The sequence below is a fragment of the Mus musculus genome, chromosome 13 (assembly GCF_000001635.26).
Source record: "Mus musculus strain C57BL/6J chromosome 13, GRCm38.p6 C57BL/6J".
NCBI lineage: Eukaryota > Metazoa > Chordata > Mammalia > Rodentia > Muridae > Mus > Mus musculus.
The window spans coordinates 62,515,618-62,539,495 of record NC_000079.6 but is presented as its reverse complement, the minus strand read 5'-3'; the positions used below and the strand labels follow the sequence as shown (position 1 = coordinate 62,539,495).

General features: G+C 40.7%; 1 protein-coding gene across 9 annotated transcripts in view; it reads left to right on the top strand.

Moving 5' to 3' along the window:
- The window catches only part of Zfp934 (zinc finger protein 934), a 62,527-nt gene extending 39,826 nt beyond the window's left edge, over nucleotides 1–22,701 (top strand). For 3 of the 9 annotated variants that reach the window (XM_017315637.2, XM_030247464.1, NM_001162911.2), the window contains exons 2-4: nucleotides 18,952–19,078; nucleotides 19,264–19,324; nucleotides 20,766–22,701. In XM_017315637.2, coding sequence (XP_017171126.1) covers nucleotides 18,952–19,078; nucleotides 19,264–19,324; nucleotides 20,766–21,996 — 1,419 coding nt within the window. In that variant the 3' untranslated portion in view covers nucleotides 21,997–22,701. Of the gene's footprint in view, nucleotides 1–4,681; nucleotides 4,886–6,865; nucleotides 6,884–16,977; nucleotides 17,042–18,951; nucleotides 19,079–19,263; nucleotides 19,325–20,765 lie in introns of those variants that run through there. The other 6 variants (XM_011244585.3, NM_001360915.1, NM_175252.5 and 3 more) reach the window with 5 other exon arrangements.
- Nucleotides 22,702–23,878: the final 1,177 nt, after the last annotated feature.

The window sequence follows — 23,878 nt, the reverse complement described above, 5'->3', positions numbered from 1 at the left end:
GGCATACTAATTCTAGAACAGATGGATTTTCAGCCTTTCTGGCACATTTTTCCTGACAAGAGGTATATTGCTTTACAGGGCCCTGATCCCAGTCTGTTGTTTCCCAGGGCAATGACCTTGCTTTCCTCTTGATTAAAGTTTCTGTATTCTTAAGTTAAAGGGTAGTAGCACAACAGAGTTTTAATGTTACCCATTTGGCTCCGTGAATGAACTGTGCTTTGCAGTAACAGGGAAAGGATTTGCATGAAGCATTGTTTCTGCCCTCAGAACAGAACAGGAGGAGCAATGTCCTTTGTACAGTGCAGAGTAAAACAGAGTAGGCAATAGCTAGATCTCAGACTAAGTCAAGTTTAAGGCACTCAGCTACAGGGCTCACCAATATGAAGAAGGACCTGAGTTGCACAGGTTGTGTGATTTTGTGATTTCTTAGCCTTTGTTAATTTGTACATTTTAATATAAACACACAAGACTGGTGGGTGTACAATTTGAAATATTTACACTATACAATTTGAAATATTTAGGTTATTCCAATGAATACTGAATTTCCAGTTAGGGTACTGTATTATGTGGTGATCATGTGAATACTGAATTTCCAGTTAGGGTACTGTCCTATGTGGATTTGAGTGATGCTCATTGACATGGTTAAGTCAGCTCAGATTTTTTGAGACACAGGCCATTCATTAGTTGCAGCTGTGTGTGTCAGGTTACAGGACTTAGCAACTACCAGTCCACACAGGGACAACATCAAAAAGTATTTTATTAATGCCATTGCCTCTGCCAGGGAATGACCTGCAGTGCCAGTATACTTGTGCGTTATATATATTCCCCCAAAGTCCATTTTTGGCATTAATTTATAAATTTCATTTTTTAAAGAACCACACGCTGACTCGTTTGAATTCTCCAACATTTCCCAATCAATAATATTTTCAATTTTTTCCCAATTGCTTTGCTTATTTGTCTTTATTTATAGTAGTATCTTCTGTAGCTCAGACTTGACTTACCTTGTATAATAGAGAATTACTTTGGAAACTCAATCTTGACGCTGCCACCCAGTTCCTGAACGATAGACCTGAAACACATTCCAGGATGTGCCATGACTGGTCGGTCAATGAAAAGGAAAAAAGACCATGTGAGAGTGTTTTCTGAGGTCTCTGTCCTTTTGGGGGTAATTACAAAAAAAGAGGAACCTTCTTAAGAATTTACTTCATTGACTTGTATGGAAGGGTGGATCTGGGGAGAAATGTCCTGTCTTAGTTATTGATCAGTAAACCTTCAGTAGGGGAGATGCTAAGGTCATGAGGCTCAGGTAGGTGGTGCAAGCTAATGAGGGACACCAGTGGGAGATAGCATTCAGGTTCTTCTAGGATTATCCTCAGCCACATGCCTTGGAGCTCTGAGGAAGACCACAGTCCTACCATGGAGAAGGTAAGGACAACTGACCCCAGACCAGGAAGAGCATGTTGGTAGAGCTATCAGAGTTCAATCTGATGGAACTAGGATGGACTCTGAGCCACACATTTCTGTTCATACATGTGTTGATCTGGGTAGAGGCACATGGCTTTCTTTCCTCCTTGAGAGTGAATTTCTTGGGGAGGGGAGGCTCTGCAGTTGTCACCATTGGATGCTGTGGTGCTGATACCATCACTGTGCAGTGTGCACACAGAGGCTTTTGGTGTGCAGTTTGAGGACAGGTAGGGAAACTTGAGGTCTGGTTTGTAGAAGTTCTAAATGTTCTATTCCACACTTCAGTTTCATGGGGTACATTTTACAAATAGTTTGGGAACTGGTAGAATGGAGGTGCTGATCATCTGTGAGCCTTACTTCATTAGAATGCTTTTTACTTTCTACTCCTAGCAGTCCCAATGGCATGATTCAGGCAAATTCAGTTCCATGGTACAAAGAGAGTTTCTGTGATACAGAGGTGTTTGATGTGTTCATCATGTTGAGCTGTCAATAGGGTAGATTCTGCGTTTTGGTTCATAAGTCATGTGACAGGAAGCAGACATTAAATTATGCTTCAACTTTGTTTTTTGTGTGGGCATCAGAGGGTCTGGGTTTGACTGAAACCACAACAGCCTATGAGAAGTTATAAAGCCATAGCCCACCTTTCTGATCACTTCCATTTTCAGAGGGAGCTCTAGAGAATGGGGCCTCTCTATATGGAAGAAACATCAGAAGTAGGTGGAGGGGCAGAAATATAACAACTTAGGGGTCAGTTTGAGCTATTTTTCCTGTGAGTTTTGAGTTTGTTTTTTTTCTAAGCAATTGCAATCACAGTTAACATCGTTGAAACTCTAATTTTTCCTGGCTGAGATTCCTCACAGCTTTTGATGAAGACTTGAATATATTTGGGCATTTTATTCTTGGCTTTTTCTCTACACACAGCATGTATGTATAAGGGCAGTAAAAGACTCAGCAGTAGGGATAGCCATGATTATTGGGTCTCAGATAACATTTACTAGAGATGGTCCATGTGCCTCTACCCTGGCCCTATAACTCACATCTAAACACTGAGCTTCAGGTTCTCTGCACTAATTTATTCACTTCTTTATTAATTTAAATTTTTGTTCTCATTAATCTTTGTACATCTTTTCCTTTATTTCAAGAAAAGACTCTGTGACCTCATCAGGTCACTCAGGAAGCATTTTGCTTGGGGTGACCTGAGTTCAGATACCCATGTTTACTATCTGTAACTCCAGATCCAGGGGGTCTGACACCCTCTTCTCTGGTGTTCCACTCGCACATACATGGAAAACATTTTCTCTCACATGAAATCATACACATGAACATAGGGACAGAGATGTCTTCAAAGGTGCTAATATCTTATAATGCAAGGTAAGCAAATCAAGCAAGTTTATGTGTATAATAGAAATCATACAGTGTTTTTTAATCTGGTATTTTGTATTTTTTTAAAATTTCCATTTCATAAATGTAGTACACACTTAATATCTAATCATCAATCATAGGAAAAAGCGTGGATTCTATGTGATCCTAATAGATATCCTTTTTTCTTAACATAATAAATGAGATGTTTCAGTAAGTAACCCTACTTCTTCCAAATTGAAAATATCAGAATGCTTAATCTCTTCAGTTTTTCGGATTAGTCTCCATTCCCAATCTGTGGGAAGCCGCCCTCACATTCGCCATTGCAAGATGGCACTGACATCCTGTGTTCTAAGTGGTAAACAAATAATCTGCGCATGTGCCAAGGGTAGTTCTCCACCCCATGTGCTCTGCCTTCCCCGTGACGACAACTCGGCCGATGGGCTGCAGCCAATCAGGGAGTCACACGTCCTAGGCGGAGGATAATTCTCCTTAAAAAGGGACGGGGTTTCGCCATTCTCTCTCTTGCTCCTAAAGATGTAAGCAATAGAGCTCTTGCTCTCTTGCTCTCTCTTGCTCCTGAAGATGTAAGCAATAAAGCTCTTGCACTCTTGCTCCTGAAGATGTAAGCAATAGTTTTGCCGCAGAAGATTCTGGTTTGCTGTGTTCTTCCTGGCCGGTCGTGAACGCGTGTAAGACCAATCCATCTCACTTTATAGTCAAAGCAGACAATAGGAATGAACAGGAAGAGTGCCGGCCACTGAGTTTGTAAGAGGGGTGGTTTCTTATCCTGAGAATCTAACAGTTCCTACCACATAGGGCTGATGATGTCAAGCACAAACCACCGTAGGCATGGGCTGTGATATTGATGAGATTACTTGTGTTCTCCCTGAGCAGCAGTGTTTGATTGGATTCTTCTTCTGTCCCATTGTACGCTAGTTTCTGCTGACAGCATGGAAGTCTCCCATATCTTTCCATTTCCCTGTAGGTAGTATACACGCTGCCATTCTTTTTGTTGTTTTTCAAGACAGGGCTTCTCTGTGTAGCCCTGCTATCCTGGAACTCACTTTGTAGACCAGGCTGGCCTCAAACTCAGAATCCACCTGCCTCTGCCCCATGAGTGCTGAGATTAAAGGTGTGCGCCACCACACCCAGCCACAAGCTGCCATTCTTATGAAGCTTCCTTAGCAGAAGCCTTAGCAACTTACTACTCCATCCCAGCTTCCTGCATCTCTTCTAGGCTAGGCTGTCAAGGTGAACGTCTTCCTGTTATGGCTGTACTTGACATCAGCAATGAGTAGTGAGGTCACCAATTTTCCATATTCATAGTCTCCTTGACTGGCCATTACTCTAGTCTGCAGACCAGACAATTAAGAATCTGGATAGAAGCCTGACGGTGGTGGCCCACACCTATAGTCCCAGCACTCGGGAGGCAGAGGCAGTTGGATTTCTGAGTCTGAGGACAGCCTAATCTACAGGGTGAGTTCCAGCACAGCCAGGGCTATACAGAGAAACCCTGTCTTGAAAAAAAGAAAACAGAAAGAATCTGGATAAAAACTTCCTGTCAACTGTTGTAGCCACCAATACAATTATTTCAAATGACTGTAGTTACAGGAGTTTAGTTACCTAAAACCAAACAGATGGACACTGTGAGGGGTTTTTATTATTTTCACCATTTAACTTGGGAAAACCCTTCTTTAATCTGGAGGTTTAGGTTGAGAAGAAAAAAAAATTAATCTAGGCCAGAACTTCTACTGTGAGCCTATATGTATAAAGGATATTGAAGATGGTAGTTCTTTCTCTTTCTCTTCTTCCCACATAGTGGCTAGCAAGGTCTTTTTATTTTTCTATCCTTAAGGCTCCATCTTTGGAATTCTGATAAATGCTGAAAACCAGCTGAGACATACAGGAACTACTGTTTTCTTCAACTCTCCATTGGTACAGTCATTGATTTACTAGTGGGACCACATTCTGTGAGCCATTCTTACCTATCCACTTTCTGCATACTTAGAGAGATCCATGCTCTGAGTTCTGTTCATCTGGAAAACTTTTACTAATACAGGTATGTTTTTTCACCTTCCCACGTAGGAAGATGTGCTGGCTAACAACAGTGCTCCATAGTGATTGGAATTCATCCCCTGCTTCTCTCCCAGGGTTATTTGGAGTCTCATCGGTAGCAATTGCATATTAGCTGCGGTTTTCCTGATGTCAGTGTAAAATGAGAGAAGCAAACATCACATTTTATGTCCTAAAAATCTCTCTTTAATTGTAATTATCCTTGGAACCTATGGTTCACTCTGCTCCAAGTTGAATAATGTACTGTGCAAGGTGTGGCTCTTGATTCCTTGGAGGAGGAGGGGGCGGAGCGAGGAGGAGGAGAATAGGTGGTGGCCTTGGAGGAGCAAGAAGTAGAAATTCCTGCTGAGTTCTGGATGACAGAAAGATAGACTATTGGAGGACAGGACTGAAAGAAAGTCTTGCAGATCTGAAAAGGGTCAGCTCCTGGATAAGAAACCCGAGCTGGGAAGCCCAATGCAGTGTGCCTACATAGCACTCTAACCCTAGGTGAGGTGGTCATGTCAATCAAGATTCAATAGCCAATCAACACCTCTGGTTAGGCCCACCAATAGAAGTAGAGGTGTGTTCTTCAGTGTGCCATGTTTCTCTTTTCTGTGTCCTCACCTTTGGGAGCAGGCTGAAAGATTGGTCTGATGTGTTTTGATGTCTGCTGACAGGGGCCTTAGTGAATTGCCAGTGATCTTCAACGTGGCAACATGGTGAGCATGTGACCACTGCCCTTAACCAGAAGAAGCAGGGGGCTAAGCAGCTGGAGTCGGGATGATGGCATGCAGGGGACCAGCCCTGGCCATTCTTGGTTCCTCTTTGGCCTCCGGAGGGGGAAGAGTTTCTGAGGTGACAAGACTTGGTCTTCAGGGATATTTAGGGTTGCTGTTTAGTATTAAGACGTTTGCCTGTCTTGAGTCTCATTCGCTTTGCAGTTGAAGCTGACCTACCAGAGTTCCTCTAAGGCAAGGCTGGAAGCTGTTTTCTCTAGTATTTAGAGCCTCCTCTTAAAATGGCAGGGGATTAAATGAGTAGCTTTTGTTCTATCTCCACGGAAACTGGACTGCTCTAACTTCCAGCTGTTAGTTGAAGTCACAGGAAGGAAAGTGGGACACTTTTAAACATGTCTTTAATCTTTATTTCCAAGTTCTTCTAAAAAGTTTCCTATGAAAGTTCTCTAAGGAAAGGGAGTGGGTGATTAAGTAAAGGAGTCATTGCTAGAGCCTTTCCCTGTTGTCCAGATGCCTCTTGCTTGCTAAGCTTGGGGGAAGTTTGGAGCAATAAACTTCTCTTAAACCAGGAGAAGAGAGCCACCCTCACAGTAGGAAAGACTTTTACACAAACAAATATGGATAAACTCACATAAATTCATATACAAATTCATATACTTTGATGTTGAATTTCCAACTAAAGGGGACTTCTTGGCAGATATGTCCAATCTACTTGCACTCTGAGTTACTTCAGCTTAGAGTGTTGAGAAGCTGTGTGTTAGGTTATGTCTCTCAGCAGCTAACATTGCACATAGGGGTGAGATCTAACTGTATCTTCTTATGCTGTTCTCTCTGCCAGGGAATGGCCTGCTATTTTTCAAAATCACTCTCCTTTACCAATAACCAGACCTACGCCAAATGACTTCTCAGCTCTCTCTTCTATAGAAGATTCTGATGCTAGGAATATTTGCTCAAAGGCACAAGATTAGATACATCCTGCTATCTATTATACTTTTAATATGTATCATACGTTGGGGTATGCTTAGTGAATCAAAGTCAGCTGGGCATCTGAATTAGACCCTGTCTCAAACACAGGAAATAATCAGGATTATATTGGTGATAGGCTTGCAGACTCCAGTTTTTCTTTCTTTTACAAATTAATCTTAATGTAACAGTTCAATTCCAAGTTAAAAGTCACCTTCTTTTTTTTTTTTTTTTTTTTTTGGACTTGTTCTTTATTTATAGTTTTGTGATTTCCACATCAGAAATGGATTCCAGTGTTCCTGGTATGTTCTGTTAACTGTGTGATAGTGAACTAAATTACTAACTGAAAAAGTTTCTACCTTTGTAAGCACATGCTATGTACCTAGGCCTTGATCTTGACTATAAAATCACTCTCCTGTTTTTTAATAAATCGATTTCTCTTTATTCAATTTACATCCTGCTCACTGCCTTCCTCCCACTCACCCCGCTCGCACAATTCTTCCCCCAGGTTCCCCTCCCCTTTTCCTCTGAGTCGATGGGCCACATTGTATTAATAGGTTTGGTAGGACTCATGTAGTATCTTGGTTTCACAGCAAGTTCAAATTTTTATTCAGATTCTTGATTGCCTGGTGTGTGGACCCAAAAAAACGGGCCAGTCAGAATCTTGTCAATGACCTAAAATTGATTGCATCACTGTTCATTCGTAATACTATGTACTGTCAAAGCAGAGAAGTTATCTACTTCCTTTTGTCCTGTCCCTTTCTGGGCTGTGACTACACTACTTTCAAAGGTCCTGAACTAGATTCCTGAGCATTGAAGGTGTATACTGTGTGGCTTCAGCACACTCTAACCCTAAGGAGCATGCTTATGTCACTCAAGAATCACTGGACAATCAGGGCATCCAGGCAGGCCAATCAGGAGAATAGGAGGGTTCTTCCCAGTACTTTGTGCCATACTGGAGGTTCAGCTCTATGGTGAGTCTTTGACAGCTGCCTGTTACTTGAAAGAGCAGGGGCATGAACATTTGAAGCTGGGGACGTGGGCACTTCCCGTGGCTGGGTGGGAACCAGTGGTCTGATGCTCTAAGACATCTCTCCAGCCCCAAGTTAAACACTTTTAAAAGTTGCCTTAGATATTTTGTTTTATCACCAGCAGCTGAGATGTCACTGGTACATAGCCATAACCTTTTACACCTAAATGAGTTATATCATGGAAGTAAAGAGAAGTGTGAAATCTAAACAGGTTGCCTTATCAATGAAATTCATAGGTTTCTTTCCATGAGTTTGCAAATACAGAAACAACAGAAGGGACATCAGTATACTTAAGAAGACTCATGATACTTGTTAGAGTTTTTCTCAAGAAAATACAATCGTGTGGAACTTAACATAAGCGGGCTAGCTAAAGATCATACCACATTCTCTGTAGTCTTAGAGTTCCTTCAGTATTAATTCTCTCTGGTCCTCAAAGACTTCTGTATTATGCAAAGGCTTTGACAGACTGAGTACACTCTCCTAATTTTACTTTCAAAGAGACCATGAAGTGTTGACATTTACCACTGTAACTGTATTTATAGATTTTCTTTTAATTTTTTATTAAGAGACATCTCTGTGTCTTTGTGATAGGATATACATACTGGTTTCCCAGAAGATTTAAACATTAGATCTTCTTTTAGAAGGAATTATAAAATGTTGCCAAAAGACTTCATTTGTTCTGGAAATGAACTTTTCTGTATGGCTTGTCTATGTCTATAGCACTGTAAATATTTTCAAGTCTTTTTATATCATCTTAATGTCAGGAAATAGTAAAAGGTTTTACAAGGGAAAAATCCTATCCATGTAAATGACTTGGTAAAGACTGTAGACATCAGAGTTGTCTTCAATTTCAAGAGCAATACATCTTGTTTCAAAAACCAATCTTGTTTCATCTATTCTGCATCATAGCCTTGAAGGAAGTAAATTATTTACCACATTCACTCAAGTGCTTTTGGGGAGATCACCAATGTGGTTGTTGAAACATTGGTAGTAGATATTAACATTTGCTCTGTGTGTGACAAATCCATTCAGAGAGATTGTTTGGCTGTTCCCGTCTTCCTTCTGTGACTCCTGTTCATCTTGGAATATGCTTTCACCTGGTGATAGGTAGCTTTCTGCAGCAATGTATAGAGTGGGACTCCTATCATCTAAGTGCCTCACTGTTTATACAAATATCAGGCTGTGCTTAATCATACTTTTCAAGGAAGGCTGCTTGTTCGGAGCAGTTTTGCCTGGTATTGTCATTCATATTTCCACAAATTACTTTGAGAGTTGTTTTGAGAGATTATATCTACTCCATCTTGGGACCATCCTCTATCTTAAAGAAAAGAAAAAAAGCCTGAGAACTTGACCTGCAGGAGTACCCAAGCCCCACCCCTGTACCAGCAAGGACCCCACTGTTTGTCCTTGGCCATGAGTTCCTCCCTAACTACTTCAAAGCAGCAGTTAATCAAAGGTAGTCTGATTGTTTCAGATGTACTTTCAGACTTGTGGTGATTGTATATGATCTTGCCTTAGAGCACCCACCTGCTGGCTTACAATAGTTATCCTAATAGATATTTGTCAGACTGTACTTCCTTGCTCACCCCCTCACTGGGTTCTATTGTCCTATAAAATCTTGTCCTGCTGAGATTTGGGGCTCATCCACCTTTCCTTCCTGTCCTACTGTGTCAGAGTTGGGTTGGAGGAGAGCCCAAGCCTGAGTTGTAATTAAGCTACCCAAATTCTATTACTTCAGAAATGGCTCCTTGGTGGTCTTTGGGGTTAAGGAATGCTTTCTGGCACAGGAACTACAAGGCCACCAGGACCCAACACAGTAGGTCTCAATGCCAGTAATGTCTGTGTCTATGAGCCACAATAATTCTTTTCTAAATAATTCTGTAATTCTGTTCTGAAGAAGCCTAAAACTTTGTATTTCATGGAAGAAATGACAAAAGAGGATGTGGAATCTCGCTGCAGCAGATGTGCTGGTTCCTCATAGCCATGGGGCCTTGAGAGATGTTCCAAGGACCCCAGGGAACAGAATGCTCCTGGTGTTACTTTCTGGGAAAGACTGAGTGGATGTGGAACCTCGCCATATGGTGTCTTGTTTATTTTTGCTCTCTGTCACTTTTGTCCACTCTTGTTTTCTGTTTCTTGTTAAGGGGCACCTTTGATTTTGAGGGACTGATAATTTTGAGATTAGAAAACCCACCCTCTTCACTTAACTTCCCTCCTGTACCTCCCCTATTCTTTATGGGGCTGAGAGTCCCAGGCTGAGGAACAACAATATGAACTAACCATTACCCCCAGAGCTCCCTGGGACTAAATCACCAGTCAAATAAAGCACATGGTGGGGCTCATGGCTCCCCTTGCATATGTAGAATAGGATGGCCTTGTAGGTCATCACTGGGAGGAGAGGCCCTTAGTTCTGTGAAGGTACTCTGCCCCAATACAGGGGGATGCCATGGCTAGGAAGTGGTAGTGGGTGGGTTGATAAGCAGGGGGAGAGGTGATAGGGGATTTTCAGACGGGAAACTAGAAAAGGGGATAACATTTGAAATGTAAATAAAGAAAATATCTGATTAAAAAAGATTTTTAAAGATAATTTGTAATTGTTTAGAGTTATTTCCTTATCAAAACACGTATTGACTCCCAGGTTCCTTTGCGGACATAAATCACGTGGCGGAGGGGGTGGGGGTGTTGGGAAAATGGGACGGGAAGGTCCCATGCTTAACTAGCGCCCCCATCCACCATGTTTTCCGACGGACTCTAGCCTGGTTTTTTTGTTGTTGTTTTTTTGTTTTTGTTTTTTTTAAATTGAAAACCATATGGAAATGTTTGGAAAGCTCCAGGGAACCTAGGTGCCCTGGCTTCGGCAGAACCTGGGCTAACAGTCTAGCGCTGCGTGACTGTCCTAGCAGGTGTTCCCGGAGAGAGAGGCGATGGCATCTAGTAGTAACTGGCTTTCTGGAGTGAATGTCGTGCTGGTGATAGCGTTCGGGAGCCTGGTATTCGTACTGCTGTTTATTTTTGTGAAGAGACAAATCATGCGCTTTGCAATGAAATCTAGAAGGGGACCTCATGTTCCTGTAGGACACAATGCCCCCAAGGACTTAAAAGAGAAGATCGATATTCGACTATCCAGGGTTCAAGATATCAAGTATGAACCCCAGCTCCTTGCAGATGATGATACCAGACTACTGCAGCTGGAAACCCAGGGGAATCAAAGTTGCTACAACTATCTATACAGAATGAAAGCTCTAGATGCCATCCGTACCTCTGAGATCCCGTTCCATGCTGAAGGCTGGCACCCCTGTTCTTTCATGGGTAAGAATTTACGCTCCTACTTGCTAGATCTGCGAAATACTAGCACTCCTTTCAAGGGTGTTGGCAAGGCCCTCATTGATACTCTCCTGGATGGATATGAGTCAGCCCGCTATGGGACAGGGGTCTTTGGCCAGAGTGAGTACTTGCGATATCAAGAGGCCTTGAGTGAGCTGGCCACTGTGGTCAAAGCACGAATTGGAAGTTCTCAGAGACAACACCAGTCAGCAGCCAAAGACCTAACTCAGTCGCCAACAACAATCCAGGTCACATACCTGCCCTCCAGTCAGAAGAGCAAACGCCCTAATCACTTCCTCGAACTGAAGAGCTTTAAAGACAACTATAACACACTGGAGAGCACTCTGTGATGGAGCTGCACACGTGCCAGCCTTGCAGTACTCGGGATATCTGGTTCAGCAGACCCAGACTTTATTGGCCAAAGCATTCTTACAGAACAGTGTCTAAAAGGTCATTCCCAACCCTTTCTGATATTGGCTAAGACCTCAGTATCTCCCAGTAGCACTTCTTCTGGATTGGAATTCAAATGTCATTCTTAACATTTCTGTTGATGCTTCTTTGAAAATCTTTGCTTGATTTTGGCTGTAAATCACCTACCCTGTTAAATGCTGTTTAATCCCAAAGATGTAAGTTGAGGTGAGGTGTCTTCTGTGTCTACCCCATTGCACTCAACTGAATAGAAATATTTGGGTTTAGAACATCTCAAAAGTGGGTAGAATGTCCTTTGGAATTTTGTTGCTCCATTTAAACCAGGTGTATTGTGACATGAACATGACTTTCCTAAAGTGGAAGGATCTGTCCCCACCTTCACCCAATCCTTAGGACAAGTAGAAAGGGGCATTCTGGCACTTGGCATAATCTATGCCACGATGGTGAGATAATGTGAAAAAGTGGTATCCTCTGATGTCAGCGTATTAGTCTCAGTTTACAGAGTACTTAATAAAACTAACTACTGTAAAAAAAAGAAAGAAAAAAACACGTATTAATGCTAGAGCAGCTGTATTTCCAGCCTAGAAATATGTTTTTGGAAAAGTTTTCCCACACATACTCCAGTGTCCTTGATCCCAGTTGTTGCTCCTGGTCGAATAACATTGTTTTCTTGATTAAGCTATAGCTAAATTCTGAAATGAACTGCCTGCACCGTCACTGAGTTTAAAACTTACTGGTTTGACTCATATCATCAACTTTCCACTGCAGTAAGGATTTGCATGTGGAGCATGGCTTCTGCCTTCAGACCAGAGTAGGACAGGATTCTTGTGTAATTCACGGAGAGAAATAGTGCAAGCAAACAACCATTAGCATCACTGTCTTAGTCACAGTTTGTATTCCTCCACAAACATCATGACTGAGACGCAAACTGGCCAGCTTCTTAGAGCACATGCCCATAAGGCCCATTTCAACTTTTAAACAATATTTTCTGACTGTACTTATGGCATTTCCACCATCCATCTTCGGCCTCCAATCCTTCCATAGGCGACTCATTGTTTATCATCTAAGAGCTCTTTTTGCTTGAACAATCGTTACTGTTTGAATGTGACCTACGTCTGCCTGCAGGACTTTCCAACTATGAAGTGAGTTAATGGATGAAATGGACTATTGGAGGGTAATAGAATGCACACACAAGGTACTCTGTCCCTTGATTGAATAAGAAGATGTTCTCTGGGAGATTGGAAGAATTTCTTGATAACTACAAATTTCCCAGACTAGGGCCCTGTCTGCCCCTGTTGTAGAACTACAGGGCTAGGTAGGTCTGTGCTGTCTCAGTCATTTGTTCTCTGTTCATCCAGTAGCAATGTCGCTGCTGTCCTGAGGTACAGCTGAGTGACTCTAGGTTGAGATGAATTCTGGGGAGACCTAGTCATTAAAAGCAACATTAAGAGGTATGTTGTGGAATCCTGCTGGGATTCTCCTGTGATGCAGCATGAGTGGTCTGTGAGGTAGACCACAAGCAATACTGAGCTGAGTGTGGCAGCCACTGTTTAGGACAGGAAATTCCATGACCAGGAAGAGCAGGTAGGCTGAGCTATCAGAATCTGATCTGCTGGGACTGGGATGGACTGAGTCAGACAATGGTTCTATTCGTCCATGTGGTGAACTGAGCAGAAACCCTTGGCCTCTCAGCCTTCCTGAGTTTGGATTTCATGGGGAGAGAGAGGTTCTGCATTCCTTGCAGTGTTAAACTGGGGTGCTTATAAAATTACTGTACAGTGTACACACTGAGACATTGTTTTGTCGATGTAGTGGAAAGGCAATTCTACAGAATAAATTTCTGGTTTCTAGGGTTTCTGAACATTGCATTCCACAGACATGTTTGTGTGATAAATTTTACAAATAGTTTCAAAACTGAGAGAGGAGGTGATGGGGATCAGGCTTGGAAGAAAGATCAGTAGTAGCTGGAGGGTGAGAAATATAACAGATTAGGGTCCAGTTTGAGTCATTATTGTGGGCATTGAGAAGTCTGTGTTGTTTTAATTTTCTACACATAAAGCCTTTGGTAACACTGATCAAATTCACATTTTACCTCACAGAGTTGCCTTAGGTTCTTGGTGAAAGCTTTACTAAACTGAGGTGCTGTTTTTTGTATTTCAAATGCTGTCCCATCTGCTGATCTCCCCTCCCTGTCATAGAGACCTTTCCCATTGCTTCTCCTGGCCCCAGGTATCTTCCCACCTTTGCTCATCAAGTCTTCCCCAGATTAGGTGCATCAGATAGCACATTAGGCTACAGGTTTAGGGACAGCCTCTGCTGCTGGGGGCATACCAGCTTTTGGGGGTTTACAGCTCAGGTGGGTGGGACACAGCATTGGATGCGGGCCAAAAAACTGATGATCTCTGGCCGGGTAACTTTCTCCAAGTGTACTGGATGCTGTCCGCTAATGGCTTCTAGAGACTTGACACTCTCTTATTCATATTGTGGCTGAAAATGGCTGGCTTCTTTCCTCTTTATCTCGCTGTACATTATTTTTACTTTATAAAACTCTATGCTTTATTAATTGCTGTATCTTCACTTTATAACTCTCTATTACTATTGTGTTCTTTATTAAGCTCTGAAAACTTAACTCCTTCTTAACTTTATGACTGTCCTGTGCTTCATGCCGTGCTGGGGAATCTTACCTCTTTCTTATAATCTTGTGGTAAAATCTACATTCTTTCTCATTATTCTGTGGTACATTAAGTGCTGGAGAAACTATTCTTTATTAACTCTTTACGTCTGTTATGTCTTAGTATTGCTATAAACTTAACTCTTTATTATTTCTACATAAATAAACACTAATATCTGGGGATTAAAATCTGCTGGTTAGCCTGGGGAATATTAAATACAAGTTTTTATTGCTAGAAGCTACTTTCTGGCGAGGGAGTTTGTTAACTCTCTTCAAGAGAGAGAGGAGAGGAGAGGAAAGGAGTCACTCACACAGACACATATACACTGGGCAAAGTGGAAAATAGCTACACCCATATATTTGGATGAATGGATGGATGAATAGATGGATGGATGGATGGATGGATGGATGGATGGATGGACGGACGGGTGGGTGAGTCAGAACCTTAAAACGGTCTTATTCTGAGGTTAGAGAAGGTCATCAGACATGATTATGTAGAACCATAACCACAGTGCTGTTAGGTGATGTGTCCTTGATATTTTCTGTATTTGTGTTCTCTGTCCTTTATGTATGGGAGAGTTCTGGCATGAATCTTATCTTTTAAAACTCTTTTCTAAGCCGGGTAGTGGTGGCACACGCCTTTAATTTCAGCACTTGATAGGCATAGGCAGGGAGATTTCTGAGATCAAGGCTACCCTGGTCTACGAATTGAGATCCAGGACAGCCAGGGCTATACAGAGAAATCCTGTCATGAAAATACAAAACAAAACAAAACAAAAAAACCAAATAACAACAACAATAACAACAAAACCTCTTTTCTAGATCTTACATTATAGACTAGCAGATAGTTTTGCTCTGTAAATCTCCATCAGCCTCAGTGACTTGCAATGTCCTGTCCCCCAGTAAATTATTCAAAGTGTAACCTGGGGGCTGAACCTAAAAGGACTTATTGATGACACCATATGTGGAATTCATGCTGTTTCCTAGGCTGGGTCTTCTTTGGGCATCAACCAGAGGTGAATAAGTGATCTCTCCCTGGGAAAGATGTTAATCCACACCAGCTGTACTTGCAGGCTTTAAATAATGTTTCTGAGACAAGCTTTCCTATGTTGAGTCAGGTAGCATTGATTCCGCTCTGTTTTTCCCCAGTACAATAACATTGTTCTCCTATTGACTAAACCAACTAAATACTTAAGTCTAAATCACTACCACCACCGTGTTTTTAAATTACTTGCTGAATCATGTATGTAATCAACTTTTTTATTACAGTAAGAGGAACAGGATTTGCATGATGGGCATGGCTTCTGCATTCACACCACAAGAGAAGAGAGTTTATTGTGATCCCTACTGGGGAAACAGTGTAGGCAATCAGCTCCTGGAGTTGCCATTATGACCAAGACCTGATTATGACAGGGAGGTGATTTTTAATTTTGGATCATGTATTAATCATGTTCTGTGATGAAGACAGCCTATATTGATGGGTGTTTGATTTGTGAACGTCAGTTAAGCCAATGAGTATTCAATTTGCACGTAGGGTACTGTTCTACAGATATATGTGCAATCTTAACTGACATCATTAAGTCAGCTCAGGAATTGAAACCCAAGCCAGTGGTTGTAGTTGCGTGTGTCAAGATACAGGTGTCAGCAGCTAAGAGTCCACATAGAGGCAAGTTCAAATAGTGTTTCATTAATGCTATTCCTGATATGTGGGTATAGGCTGCTAGTTTTGGATGTCAGTATGTCTATGCAGTTTTTCAATTTTATTTAAGTATGAAAAAAACAATTATTGAGAAGCAGGCGGATTTCTGAGTTCGAGACCACCCTGGTCTACAGAGTGAGTTCCAGTACAGCTGAGACTACAGAGAGATACCCTGTCTTTAAAAAAAAAAAAAATGCCGGGCTTGGTGGTGCGCGCTTTATATATATATGTGTATATTTTTTTTAATTAGGTATTTTCCTCATTTACATTTCCAGTGCTATCCCAAAAGTCCCCCATACCCTCCCACCCACTCCCACTTTTTGGCCCTGGTGTTCCCCTGTACTGTGGCATATAAAGTTTGCATGACCAATGGGCCTCTCTTTCCAGTGATGGCCAACTAGGCCATCTTTTGATACATATGCAGCTAGGGACAAGAGCTTCGGGGTACTGGTTAGTTCATGTTGTTGTTCCACCTATAGGGTTGCAGTTCCCTTTAGCTCCTTGGGTACTTTCTCTAGCTCCTCCATTGGGGGCCCTGTGATCCAACCAATAGCTGACTGTGAGCATCCACTTCTGTGTTTGCTAGGCCCCGGCATAGTCTCACAAGAGACAGCTATATCAGGGTCCTTGCAGCAAAATCTTGCTAGTGTATGCAATGGTGTCAGTGTTTGGAAGCTGATTATGGGGTGGATCTCTGGATATGGCAGTCTCTACATGGTCCATCCTTTTGTCTCAGCTCCAAACTTTGTCTCTGTAACTCCTAACATGGGTGTTTTGTTCCCAATTCTAAGAAGGGGCAAAGTGTCTACACTTTGGTCTTTGTTCTTCTTGAGTTTCATGTGTTTGGCAAATTGTATCTTATATCTTGGGTATTCTAAGTTTCTGGGCTAATATCTACTTATCAGTGAGTACATATCATTTGAGTTCTTTTGTGATTGGGTTACCTCACTCAGGATGATGCCCTCCATGTCCATCCATTTGCCTAGGAATTTCATAAATTCATTCTTTTTAATAGCTGAGTAGTACTCCATTGTGTAAATGTACCACATTTTTTGTATCCATTCTTCTGTTGAGGGGCATCTGGGTTCTTTGCAGGTTCTGGCTATTAAAAATAAGGCTGCTATGAACATAGTGGAGCATGTGTCTTTCTTACCAGTTGGAACATCTTCTGGATATATGCCCAGGAGAGGTATTGCTGGTCTTAGAGCATGTACTGGCTAATTTTGGGTCAACTTGACACAGCTGGCGCTATCACAGAAAAAGGAGCTTCAGTTGAAGAAATTCCTCCATGAGATCCAACTGTAAGGTATTTTCTCAATTAGTGATCAAGTTGGAAGGGCCCCTTATGGGTGGGACCATCCCTGGGCTGGTAGTCTTGGATTCTATAAGAGAGCAGGCTGAGCAAGACAGTAAGGAACAACCCTGCATGGCCTCTGCATCAGCTCCTGCTTCCTGACCTGCTTGAGTTCCAGTCCTGACTTCCTTAGTGATGAACAGCAGTTTGGAAGTGTAAGCCAAATAAACCCTTTCCTCCCCAACTGCTTCTTGGTCATGATGTTTGTGCAGGAATAGAAACCCTGACTAAGACAGAGCATAAACCATTGGTGTTCTGTTCAGGAAATTTTTCCCTGTGCCCATGTGTTTGAGGCTCTTCCCCCACTTTCTCTTCTATTAGTTTCAGTGTATCCGGTTTTATGTGGCAGTCCTTGATCCAAGTGGACTTGAGCTTTGTACAAGGAGATCAGAATGGATCAACTTGCTTCCACTATGGACTGGTGCCATGAGTGGACATTGGGTGTAAATTCTGTAACCTGTCCCACAACACCCAGAGGAAGCACCACTCCCAAGTGCTCTAACACTTCCTGGATCATAGGATTAGAGGTGAGGAGCACAAAACATGTGCCCCAACACCTGCAGTACTGGGACCATAGGTAACCAGGAACTTGGCCAATATTTTCTTATATCCAAATGGAACTGCTAAACCATATATTCCCTTTTGGTAATATCTTATTAATGTTATATTGTGAACTGGTGTACCTCAGGTTCTGGAAGATGAATACAGAACTCTATTGTATGTATCACTCTCAAAAGAGTTTAAGGGCTGGAGAGATCCCATAGCAGGTAAGAGCACTGACTGCTCTTCCAAAGATCAATTCCCAGCAACCACATAGTGGTTCACAGCCATCTGTATTGGGATCTGATGCCCTCTTCTGATGTGTCTGAAGAAAGCTGCAGTAACATATACATAAAATATATAAATAAAATCTTTTTTTAAAAATAAGAACTTAAATAAAAGCACATAAGTTCATTCTATGTTTCTGGTTTGGTTGGTTAATTATGGCAGGAGATACAGGGTCTTCCTATGTATCTTTGGGTGTCCTAGAACTCATTGTATACATCATACTGACATCCTACTCAATGCCTTCTGCCTATGTCTCCTGACTGCATTGGTTTGGTTTGGTTTGGTTTGGTTTGGTGTGGTTTGGTTTGGTTTTGTGAGACAGGATTTTTCTGTGTAGCCCTGGCTATCCTGGAACTCACTCTGTAGACCAGGCTTGCCTCTAACTCAGAAATTTGCCTGCCTCTGCCACCCAAGTGCTGAGATTAAAAGCATGTGCCACCATGCCTGGCTCTGACTGCATTGTTAAATGCATAAGCCAGTAGACCCAGCATGCTTATTGATTTTTATATTTAGTACTTGATAATATTAATACAATTTCTTTGGTGTGTGTCAAACACTATTGCTCTTGTAGAGATTTTCTCTTTATACGTGTAATGGACATTTTTTAAAAAGGCTACATCCTATTCAAAGGGCTGAGAAATGACAGGGGTGACAGGGCTAGAGAGATGCCTCAGCACTTAGGAAACTGATTGTTCATGCAGAGGTCCTGCATTTAATTCCCAGCAACCACTTGGTGGCTCACAACCACCTGTAATAGTGATCCAATGCCCTCATGTGGGAGTCTGAAGATAGCAACAGTGTGCTCACATATATGAAATACATAACTCTTAAAAAAAGAAAAAAAAGAAATGACAGGGGTGAACCTTATTATTAAGTTTCCTTCTGATATGACTTGGTAGTTACAGTAGAACTTGGGTGTGAGTAAATAAGTTTTACAGGCCCCAGAATTATATGAACACATTGCCTATGAAGAATAGATGCCCGATGTTGTTTCTATTGTGCTTTCTTTTGTACACGTTTATGGGATGCTCTAGAATGCAGTGACTTATGAGGACCTGCATGTGAACTTCACTCAAGAGGAGTGGGCTCTGCTGGATCCTTCTCAGAAGAAGCTCTACAAACATGTCATGCTGGAGACCTACAGGAACCTCAATGCTATAGGTAAGACTATGAATTCCCTTCCCTGATTTAAAATTCAAGAAAAAAATTTTTCTTTTGATGCACTTCTGTAGTTTCAATAAAAATGAAGGAAGGATTTGGTGAATAAATCATGCATGACTATAAGGTTCACTGAAGATAGTAACTTACATTTTGCCAAATTTCAAGGCATACATTTTCTGTTTTAGGCTTTAATTGGGAAGCCCAAAATATTGAAGAACATTGTCAAAGTTCTAGAAGACACAGAAGGTAATTTTCATGTGCAAGCTCATACAAATCTACCTCTAAAGATATGTTAGAGCTCCAGGACAGCCAGGGCTATACAGAGAAACCCTGTCTCGAAAAAACCAAAAAAAAAAAAAAAAAAAAAAAAGATATGTTAATGTGTGCTGAAAATTGATAAGAAAAGGAGCAGTGTAAATTAGTACAGCTTTAAGTGTATTGCTGATTGTTACATTCCAACAAAACCATCACCTTTAATGTCCTGTATCTGATTTTTTGAAAGATCTTCCTTTAAGAAAGAGGACAAGGAAACAATGCCTTAGTGTGTATCCCCATTTGAAATGTAGCCCTATTAGCCCTACACAGTACAAATGCCAGTCTGTTTCTGCTTAATTTGGAAAAGCTACAGGAATTGAATAGTTGATAAATATGTGTCCAAAAGCTTCTAAGAAGCAAATAGTCTCTATTTAAGCTGGCTGTACTCATTGATTAGCAGTGTCAGTACTAAGTTTAGTTTGAAGGGCAGCAATTGGGAGGTGAGTATGCGGCTTTGCAGTAACCTTAATCCATATTTCACATGTCTATGAGAACACTGAGTCAAACCTTGTGAATGCAAACTTCAACATTTTATGTATTGGACTTCCTTTCATAAGTATATAATATTTTATAATGGATACACACCATGTATACCAAACAGATATCCCAAAAAATATGTCTGTCTTTCTTTCTCTCTCTCTTTTCTTTTGCCTCCTATAACTATTAGAAGAAATATAGTGGGTTGCAGTAATAGAGTAGATTTTTGAACATAATACAAGTTAACAGTTAATTACATTTCCACGTTTGATGGCAATACATCAGCAACCTCATTCTGGATTAAATTTTCTTGAGTCCTAGGGATGTGGAAATGCTCCTATTTCTCCTGGTTCACTTTGCAAATATACTATGAGCCACAGTACAGTAAAATTTGGAATACACTTAGTGCATTAAAGCTCTGAATTGCTCCACTTTTCTTCAAGTACGGGAACATTTTATAGAAAAAGAATACCTAAATCTGAGCCATGTAATCAATGTTCATACCTTCTCAGGTGTCTCTCACCATGAGAAACAACCCATAATGAAGGGGAACAGCATGAATGTAAGGAAAGGGATAAAAGGTCTGATGCCTCTTTACATTTAGACAAATAGTAACAGTAAATCCTAGAGATGAAAGTATTCTGGGACTTCAGAGATGGCTCAGCAGTTAAGAGCACCAACTGCCCTTCTGAAGGTCCTGAGTTCAAATCTCAGCAACCACACGGTGGCTCACAACCATCCCTAGTGAGATCCGACTCCCTCTTCTGGAGTGTCAGAAGACAGGACAGCTACAGTGTACTTACATATAACAAGTAATCAAACTACCAAACAGAAAAACAAAAAGAAAGTATTCATCCATGGGTAAAGCTTTCACATGTGCCAATTCTCTTCTCAGGTGTGAAAGGAGTCAGAGTGCAGAGAAACCCTCTGAATATACTCAACGTGATAAAGCCTTTGCTTTATCTGCTCACAGTCATGCCCAAAGGCATGAAAGGATTCATACAGAAAAGATCCCCTCTGAAGATATTCACTGTGTCGAAGACGTTTTACCTTACACTAGTCTCCAAGTACATAAAAGAACACAAACTGGACAGAAACCCTATGAATGTAAACAATGTGGTAAAGGATTTGCAAAGCCCAGTCATCTTAAAAGGCACGAAAGATATCATACTGGAGAGCAACCCTTCACATGTAATGAATGTGATAAAGTCTTTTCTTTTAAACATCATCTCCAAACACATATAAGCATACGTACTGGAGAGAAACCCTTCAAATGTAATCTGTGTGATAAATCCTTTTCAAAACATAATCATCTTCAAAGTCATAGAAGAACACATACTGGAGAGAAACCCTACAAATGTGATCAATGTGATAAAGCCTTTTCTGAGAAATGTAATCTCCAAACACATATAAGGATACATTCTGGAGAGAAACCCTACAAATGTGATCAATGTGATAAAACCTTTTCTGAGAAATGTCATCTCCAAAAACATATAAGGATACATACTGGAGAGAAACCCTACAAATGTAATCAATGTGATAAAGCCTTTTCTCAATACAATACTCTTAAAACTCATAGAAGAACACATACTGGAGAGAAACCCTACAAATGTAATCAGTGTGATAAAGCCTTTTCTCAATACGGTCATCTTCAAACTCATAGAAGAACACATACTGGAGAGAAACCCTACAAATGTAATCAGTGTGATAAAGCCTTTTCTCAATACAATACTCTTAAAACTCATAGAAGAACACATACTGGAGAGAAACCCTACAAATGTAATCAGTGTGATAAAGCCTTTTCTGAGAAATGTAGTCTCCAAAGACATATAAGGATACATACTGGAGAGAAACCCTACAAATGTAATCAGTGTGATAAAGCCTTTTCTCAATACAGTACTCTTCAAACTCATAGAAGAACACATACTGGAGAGAAACCCTACAAATGTAATCAATGCGATAAAGCCTTTTCTCAATACAGTAATCTTCAAACTCATAGAAGAACACATACTGGAGAGAAACCCTACAAATGTAATCAGTGTGATAAAGCCTTTTCTATGAAATGTAATCTCCAAAACCATGTAAGGATACATACTGGACAAAAACCCTTCAAATGTAATCAATGAGATAAAGCCTTTTTCCAATACTGTCATCCTCAAATTCATAGAAAAACACATACCTAAGAGAAACCCTTCAAATTTAATGAATGTGATAAAGCCTTTTCCCAGCATTATAATCTACAAATTCATAAGAGAAGACATACTAGAGAGAAACCTTACAAGTTTATTCAGTGTGTGTAAGTCTTTTCAAAATATTTTCATCTTCAAAAAATAAAAGAATCCACACTGGAGAAAAAAGCTACGAAGGAATTGGATTGTGAGCAAATTTTTTACAATTTACATTTCTGAATGTATAAGTGAACGTACTGAAGAGAAAGACTATGGATGTGATCATAGTCTTAATCGTCATGAACATATTTTAGGGGCCAGAATCTTTCTGAGTATAAGGAATGTGGAAAAATCTATGCCAGGCAGTTATCTCCTAATGCAGCCTGGAGCACATACTGCAGAGACAGAGAGAGATAGAGAGATACAGAGAGAGACAGTATAAATATACACAATGTGGTAAACCTTTGCGTATCACAGTTATCTTTGAATACATAAAAGAGCACAAATATATCTCAGAATTCATAAAAGAAGACACTGAAGAGAGAAACTGTGTGAATAATGTGGTAAGGCCTTTGCAGTTGACATTGACATTGATCTCATCATGTATAAATTAACACAGACTTGTAAGAAATCTCATAAAAATAAAAATAAGAAATGTCGTAAGCTTGTGTGTGGACCAGTCATTTTTTTTTTCTTGAGAAAAATCCATGCTGCAGGTTAACCCTGTAAATGGAGCCACTGTGGAAACATTTTGTATGTCACAGTATCTGTATGCGAGAGTAAAACCTTTAGCATGGACTGGATCCCTTAAAGTTTGCGTGTCACAATAATCTTTTAGGACTTTAAAGAACTCAAAAATAAGGCAATCTATGACTCTGATGGACATGGTTCCATCTTGTGCCAACCCAGTTACATTAATTCACACAACATTAATCATTCTTGAGAAAACCTTTAGCAAATGTCAACTATCTGCTCAAGCATGATGATGTCTCTATTTTGTTCATACATGGAAACTCATAGGGACAAAAGCCCTGTGAGGTTCATTGATAACATAACTGGTTTAAAATTCACAGTTCACTTTAAGTCCGTAAAATAACTCATTCAGGTGTGAAACACTGTTGGTGAGTATTAGTGCCTTTTCTGTTGTTGTGATAAAATGTCTAAGGTATTGTAGAATACTGAAGTCCCAAACCAGGGTTTCCACCCCAGCTTTGGCCAATTTTTTTCCAGGTAAAACACACACAACTTTTATATTTGTAATAAGCCTTAATCAACACCCAATATTGGCTAATATCTATCCTCTATGCTATCTTGTCTATTTCCCAGCCAGTAATTTTGTCATATTATTTTGCTTTATTTCTTCTGGGTTATGCTTAACTCAATTATTTTATTGTTGACCTAACTTAAGGCTGTTTTTTCTCTGTCTACTTTCTTCTCCTTGTGGTTCTCCACTGATCCCAAGTCCAGTATCCCTAATCCCTGTCTATGTCTCTTCTGCCCAGCTACTGTCCAGCTATTGATTGTTGTCATCTTTAATAACCAGTCAGAAGAAACTTGAGAGCAAGGTCACACACCTTCTCTTAGGTCTGTGTGCAGATCTTGTCTTCTATGGAACAATCATTTTTTAGTTTCCTGCTTTTAACATTACAGGTCATAGCAAGAAATGAAACCCCAACATGAAGGCAATTTTTAGAAGCATTTAAATTTCATTAGAGTTCTAAAGGGATATAGGATCACCATGATATTGTCAGGGCAACAAGTGTCATTTGTGGCAGCTAAAGGAGGAGCTCAGAGCTCACGTCCTCAACCTATAGCCTCAAAGAGAGGGTTAGAGCCAGGT